This window comes from Copidosoma floridanum, unplaced genomic scaffold, assembly GCF_036245765.1.
Source record: "Copidosoma floridanum isolate Cflo_tuat_1 unplaced genomic scaffold, Cflo_Japanese_pri ptg000030l, whole genome shotgun sequence".
Classification (NCBI taxonomy): Eukaryota; Metazoa; Arthropoda; class Insecta; order Hymenoptera; family Encyrtidae; genus Copidosoma; species Copidosoma floridanum.
Genome location: NW_028321907.1, coordinates 31961266 through 31969199, shown reverse-complemented (window position 1 = coordinate 31969199; position 7934 = coordinate 31961266). Strand labels below are relative to the sequence as shown.

Genomic DNA, 7934 nt, shown 5'->3' with positions numbered 1-7934 from the left:
GTTGACTTTTTCTTCTGAATTTCTGATGAGCCAGCAATATTTTTTAAGATCAAATGGGAAGCTAAAGTGGAATGGGTGTGGCTACCGTGGTTTGATGCGAATAACAATAGAATATAGTGTCTATTGTATCAACCTATCGTAAAGCTTTTCCGCTTCGAGGGGTGGGTCCTGAATTTATACTGGGTGATGGTGTTGCCGCTATTTATTGAGCTTCTTATTGGCCGTTGGGAGTGTCTTCGTATTGGCTGGGCCATTTGGGCACGGGCAAGGGTGGAGCTAGTGTTGAGGCTTTATATAGGCTGATGAAACGACTGCATTCTCAGCAGATGCTTCAAGCACCTCAGTCTAAGGGTATCGAGCTGCATTTGGACACGCAATTTGTACTATAGCTTTCTGTAGTGTAAGAGTTTCAAATAAGTTAAGTTTATGGAATAGTGTGTGCTTAGTTGTTATGTTGTTTGTGGATGTTTGTGTTTTTTTGAACTTTATTATTATTTTTGATTTACTAAAGCTTTATTCTCCTTATAAATAGGAGTTACTGTACAGAGAATCGACAATGTCAACTGTTTAGAAAGATATCTCACATTATTAATAAAAATGTTAGAAACTGAGGAACGTGGTTTAAGTATGAAGCGTTCTTCGTGTGATATGGTTTTTGTAAAGCCATGTGAACCGATGACTGGTAACTTGTCACCACCACTTACTCGCATGCGTCGCAAGAGTAATTTTAACATTCGTGATATTGTACCAGAAGCGTGCGTTTCAACCTCTTCAGTAGATTATCCAGTGTCTTCAGAAAATGACTGTAGTGGCGATGAATCAAATAGTGATCTTGACGTTATGGGCTCGAGTACTGATACACCACTTCCACTAGACTGTTCATGTCCCAGTCTCGTGGCTTACAGTGGCTGCCTAGAGCACCAAGGTCAATCAATGCAGACAAATCAATCAGGGAGTGCAAAGTTCAATGAATTAAAAAAGACTGAAAAACCACCTTTTAGTTACAATGCTCTTATTATGATGGCTATTCGTGACAGCCCTGAAAAGCGGCTTACGCTTGCTGGTATCTATGATTACATTACAAAGAACTTTCCTTACTATGAAAATAATAAACAGGGATGGCAGAACTCAATTAGACATAATTTGTCACTTAATAAATGCTTTATAAAGGTGCCACGACACTATGATGATCCTGGTAAGGGAAATTACTGGATGCTTGACGCAAGTAGTGAAGACGTCTTTATTGGTGGTACAACAGGAAAGCTGCGCCGGCGTACGACTACAGCGTCGCGCTCCCGCATGGCTGCATTCAAACGTAGTGCGATTTTTGGAAGTCCATATCCTGACGGACTTCATCCCAATCAGCATAGATCTATTAACTCTTGGTCACCCTCACTTTACAGTATTCAGCAGTATTTACCGCAAAATTCTCTAGCTTATGGTTCGTCACTGGTTTTGGGACACAGTAAAAATCTCATTCAACAGCAACAACAGCAACCAAATTATCCACCTCGCACCACCGATTTTTTAACTTATAAGCCTTATGCTTTACCTCTGTCGTCTTTTTCCTCCAATTCTGGACCCTTTTCGGTCGAGCGTTTGCTTCATCAACAACATCATTCAGGTCTTACTACAACGTCTACTGAGTACCAACTTCCTGCTCAATCATCTTATGATTTTTTTACTACATTACGACATCTGCAACAGCATCAGGTAGCAGTTATTGCACAACATAAGCAATTTCATAATCAAAATCATCATCATAATCAACAACAACAACAACAACAACAACAACAACAACAACAACAACAACAACAAGCGAAATCACAACATCATCAAGAGCAGCAGCAGAAACTGCAGCAACAGTCCAGGTATCAACTTGTAGAAGCCTTACGCCAATCAACCTCGCTAAGTAGCAGTCCTGAACCGTCCCACTTGTCAACGAACACAGGCCTGAATGATAACCTGCCTCAACCCCTTCTTAAACCTATTACTGAATTAACGGGTAGGCAGAGCTAAAGCTCATCGCTTAGTTTTAGCTACGTTCTTCTATTTATTCTTCCTTTGAACTATCTAAGGGTCTTTACGTGTTATCAAGATCGTAAACGATTTTAAACTATGTAAACGGTATCAGAATCATAGGTTTAGTCGTTTTTACACCACTATTTTTGTGTAACATGCTTATGTTAATACTAGGACCAATGTTTAGAAAAGCTCAAAGCCCTATGCTTAATACTATACAGCTAACTTTATTGTTAAATAGTACAAGATTAATTATTCCATCTGATACGTTCAAATGTAACATTCTGAGAAAAGACTTTAGAATGCACATATGTATATATAAGGGATGTATATAAAACGTTTCTCCAATAAAGAAAGATAGGCTACAAGTCTTTATAAAACATTGATTAGTATATAGTAGTGGATTCAAAATACGTACAGAAGTACCTTATTTCTTAAAAAATCATAAAATATTTGTCACTTCAAAGTTTACTGAAAACTAAATTCTTTGTACAATCATCAAAATTAAAATTGAAATTAAAACTTTAGATTTTTTGTAAAGCACAATACTGTTTTTATTTAACTTCAAATTCTTCATAAACTGTTTGTAATTGGGGACTAAAAAAGCTGTTTACATCCTAAGAAATAAGAATATTGATTACCTGTTGTAGCGAAAAAATTTTCAAAGCATTTCCTGACAAAGTCTCGTACATGTTCATAGTTTGTATATATATAAGTATAATGAAACACTTCCAAAGTAATTTAATTACTGTTGTAAGAATACAATGGCTATGGAGAATAATTAAGTAAGCTATCTCATTATTTTGTTGTAAAAGCAAATTATTATTTACCATAACATGCTAGCAGCAAATATGCTTTTTAGTGTTAAACTTACATATTACCAAATACTTTGATGTATTTACATTGTGAATATGAACGTCTTAAGAACGTTCTTTATTAATTTTATTCATTCTATTTTTATATTTACATAGCAATAATTTTATTAAGGTATTTTGTAAATAATATGTAAAAAATTCAAATATGTTTATATACTTTTAAATTAAACAAAATTGTAAGATTTGTATTTAATAAACGTGCAGATTTTTCGATCTGTGGTTCATGAGTTAAGACTGTAGCATCTTTTTTGTTCTTCGTTTCGTTTAGGTATCGCTATATCACTCTACTCTATGTATTGATTATAAAAATTTTTTTGCATATCTGAAGAGCTTCAATAACCTAACAAGCTTACTTCTTTAGATGGATAAAAAAAAGGTGTATTTGAATAAGCAGTATTTTATAGAAATATTTTTTAAATCACAACAAAATCAATAATTTAAACAGTGTGTATATATTTTTGGAGTTTTTCAAAACATTCAAACAAATATAGGCTGTGCATACTCTTGTACAGAAAGACTCATAACAAGATTTAAATTAAAACTACCATAACAATATTTTGGAATGTAAAACATTAGTTTACTGCTACATTCCGTGCCTTACAAATATAGGCAACTAAAAACAAGAAATAACAAATGCACGTTCCAGATAAAGGTACAATCATCCAGCACGACGATTTACGTCTTTGATGTTCTTTAAGAAATCCGATTTAAATAACAATTACAATTTTCAGATTGTACCTTTTGAATAAATCATAATTATGCTAACAGTTTCAAGAAAATAGTAGATGAAAGATTAATTTTAATTCAGGCCTTTACATTTTAAGTCAAGCTGATTTTTATTCTATTTTTTTTACATATTTTAAGTTATGCCTAAAATAATTTATTATTACGTAGAACAATAATTAAAAATGTTAAATACTTTTCATAGTATGAAAATTAATAACCTCAGAACTTTGTTTCCAAACAAGTACAATGTTACTAATAATAATGTTATCCACAAAAAAAAATTTTTTACCCTGCATTTTAAAATTTGTGTCCCAACACACATAAGATTGAAAACACATGACAAATAAATTACTTATGATGTTAATATCAGCTACTAAAAGTTTTTATTAAAGGGTTTCTGTATCAAAATGAATGTCAAGAATATATCGACAATGTTTGACTCTTCAGTCTCAACAGATAATGTAAGTTGAAAAGTATACCTAATTTTTTAAATGTCTTGTGATGCGTAAGATCTTCAGTATACAATGGACTCATTTTTCTATAAAGGTAATATTTTTAAATACATAGATGAACCACACACGCATACACAAACGCATATGTGCTTGAGCTCACGCATGTGGAAAACGGGACATTAACGAAAGAAATGGACACCACACAATAAGATAAGAATGCGATAAAAAAAAAAGGAAAACTTATATTAGTAGAGTTATTAATTGCTTTTATATTGCTTTTTATTAAAAACTATCTATTAATAAGAGTAATCAAAATGTTTCGTGTTCGTATTATTCCTTGAAAATTTATAAGTAGCAGTATACATTGTTTGTTCATAGTAATATGTATAATAATAAGTCATAAATCAATGTAAAATATCGCACATGTATGGTATTAATACTTACATTTTTTAGTCAAAAGTCTTGTAAAAATTAAAACCGTTATCAAACTTCAAATTTGATTAAGAAAAAACTCACGGTAAATATAAGAAAGAATGATTTTTTATTTTTTATTCTTAAAACTACTCGATGAATTTTATTAACTTATGATTTTTAAAATTCCCATTGATTCGTACTTAATCGTGATACTATCTTCTAGCCGTACGAAAAACTCCTTTTACTTTTTATTATTAAAGAAAGGACAATGTAATGCAAAGTCTAATAAATACATCTTTGTCAACCTCTGTCATTTATGATTATCTTAATTAGAATACAGGTTTTTACAAATTAAATAATATATTTTTCCGCCCTCGGGTGGTTTTGGGAGGCTGGTACTTCCTCGGGCAAAAAAGCAGTTTTCCGATACTCGTTCGAAAAGTCTCCTTTACGAACCTCGTTACGGACCTCGCCTTCGGCTCGGGCCGCAAACCTCTCGGTTCGCAAACAAAGACTTTTCAAACTCGTAGGGAAACTACTATTTCTTACCATGGACCCAAAGTACATCTGCCGCTTTGCTTCCCCGGGTCACACTTTGCGCCCGGTAAATCACTTTAGGTCCACGGGTAAAAAAGTTTTTTGCGTCCTCCGGGTCCAAAGTACTTTTCTGCCCTAGGGCCCAAATCGGGCGCAAAGTGTGTCCACGCGCACAAAATTGCACTTTGCGGCCTCGGTAAGAAAAACATTATACTTGACTCGGGAACCAACATACAACAATCGTTCGTACAATACTTGTACTTTGTGCCCTAGTGACGTAATGTACCATTAAAATACATGTAATAGTTTCTAATTTTTGACTTCAGAACTTAATATTTTACGATGAATGTAGGCAACTTATAAAATGATCATGTAAGAGAAAACTTAATCCATGTCGAATAAGTATTACCTCAAGTGTACATTTTCAGACTGTAGGCAAAATGCATGGTGTTACTACAGTTCAATATTATATTAGGATGAAAAAAACAAAATGTAGAATTAGTGGCTCAAGTGGGTAGTACCGTATCTATAGCTGGCTACCCATGATTTTGAATTTAATTGATTACTAAATGTGAGCATAAGTTATAAGAAGTGTATTTTTTGATTTTCTAGTGAAAATATACTAGTACAGATGAAATAAAAATTTTATAAAATCGGGAGCCCACATACAATCTTGATATATTAGTGTCCTAAAAGAATATTTATATACAATATTTACTTTGAGTAGATCTAAGGTTAGAGATTCGCATGGCTGAGCTGCAGCAAATTGTCGATTCTACATGACACGTGCATATATATACATTCCTCATACTCATTAACATATGTAGTAAGCTGACATCCAACAGTTTGTTGTTCATTATTTCATGATTTCAATCGTGATTAGATACTGATTTTTGTATTATTGTGTTCTTCATAAGCAAATACAGTTTTTTCTAAACATATTTTGAACATTTATATTCGAGTGTAAGTTTTTTCATTTTCCTTTTTTCTTAGTAGTCCTACACAACATTTGTTAAATGCAAGACCTCAAAACTAACGTTTCACTCAACCATGGTCGTTAACCTAACATTTTTTTGGCTTTATCTTAAAAATAAGAGCTTATACGATTTATTACTCTACAATTTCAGCCTGTTTGGCTTAGAACATATATACATACGTTTAGCTGTTTGTGATTGGCACTTGGCAGGCTAAAAAGAGAATGACGATCCACTCCTTGCTGTCTCCTTCAGCCCATCGAAAGTAGCTATACGTATATATATATATATATATATATATATATATATATATATATATATATATATATATATACACATATGATCTAAGTCGTTTGTTTACATGCCAGAATTTTTGCCTGATTTTGGCTAGAAGGAGTGCAACCTCTGTACCAGCTCAGAGCAAATATATCATGTAGTTAGGGATACTAATCAATTTTCTGCTTTGAAATGATCCAAACTTTAATTCTGCTTTGATAAAATTTTAATGAATTTTTTCTTACTTCTCTAGTTTGAATATGAAGAATATTTATCTCGCAAAAACAACTTACTATTTAAAACATTAATGTACAATCTTTGTTTAAAAAAGGAAATCTTAAATGAATACGTTTTCTGTTGACTCCTGCATATATAACAAGATGCTAAAGAGATTCCTACAAAAATTTTTAAGTATAGTAAATTCTGCGGAGATCCTGCACTGAGAGAAAACTATAATAAAAATTACTGTGCTGGGATGGTAATCTGGTGCCATTTTTCCGTCTAGGGACTTTTTACTTTGGCCAACCTAATTTTTACCATTCTGTAAAAATCAATATTCTTACAACAAAAATTACTGTTCTACACACTAAGAATTATTGTTCCAATAGTGAAAAGTCTCTGGATGATCGAACAGTACCAGATTACCATTCTAGCACAGTAATTTTTATTATATATTTCTCTCTGTGAGCAGTAGTTCTGCGCTAGTTATCCATTAAATTAATAGTGTGACGTTCTAAATATCTCATAATCCATGCAGAAGAAATAAGATGGACTATATTTAGGAATTAGCACTCTGTAAGAGTAAGGCCCAAAGTATGTCAACAAACGACGCATGGAAGAAGTTTTCTTTGTAATGCATACTTAAAACATTAATTACAAACATTGTTACGCCTACCAGGAATAACTTATAATCACATAATCAATGTTTGAAGAATGTTTGAAGAAGAACAGTTGAGTGACAGTCATAAAACTATAACTTACATGTTCTTGAGTTGTTGATGCAACAATGAAAAACAAAATGGTAGATACCAGCTCGAAAAATTTTTTAATCAAATCAAAAAAGAAGTTTTTATTTTTTTATAGTGATTTACACGTTCTCTCTCTAAATATTTGAAAACAGTTTTGAAAGCAATATTTCGATAAATGTATAATAATTCTAATTTAAAAATAATAATACACATTAGTAAAACTATTTATTATCTTTTGATTCTTCAGCACATAAGCTCGTACTTACATTTTGATAACAATAAAAGATGTAAAAAAAGTAAGGCCTAGTTGCAGTTGAGATTTTATTCAAAACATATGTGCTCATACGGTAGTCGAGAATTATGAAAAATTAACAGATTTGAATTTTTATATTTTACGGAAAAACCTTTATTTAATTTTTCTACTTACAATTAGTATGAAACCAGGTAAGCCAGAGAAAATCAGCTAGTCTTACGATAACAGTTAATATGCATTGGAGTTGCATTTTCATTACATTTTTTTAACGTGTGCCTTGTAAAGTGTCGATTAAACGAAACTAAAATCTAGTAGAAGAATATCAAACTGCTTAACATTTTTGTTCTCGTTATAGAAAACATCAATAAAGGTTTGTTTAACTGGAACACTTTAAATACTTCGTATTATTATTGCATACAGCATAACTTTGCTTCAAA

At 32.1% G+C, this 7934-nt stretch overlaps 1 protein-coding gene across 1 annotated transcript; it reads left to right on the top strand.

Annotated features, from left to right (window-relative positions):
• The first annotated feature begins 399 nt into the window (after window positions 1–399).
• On the top strand, window positions 400–2226 carry LOC106638799 (uncharacterized). Its single transcript, XM_014352162.2, has one exon. It carries the CDS (start codon window positions 598–600, stop codon window positions 2017–2019), a length of 1422 nt encoding a protein of 473 aa, XP_014207648.2. The 5' UTR covers window positions 400–597; the 3' UTR covers window positions 2020–2226.
• Window positions 2227–7934: the final 5708 nt, after the last annotated feature.

Excerpts from the sequence above, each read along its gene's own strand:
- LOC106638799 (XM_014352162.2), top strand. The coding sequence starts at position 598 with ATGTTAGAAACTGAGGAACGTGGTTTAAGTATGAAGCGTTCTTCGTGT.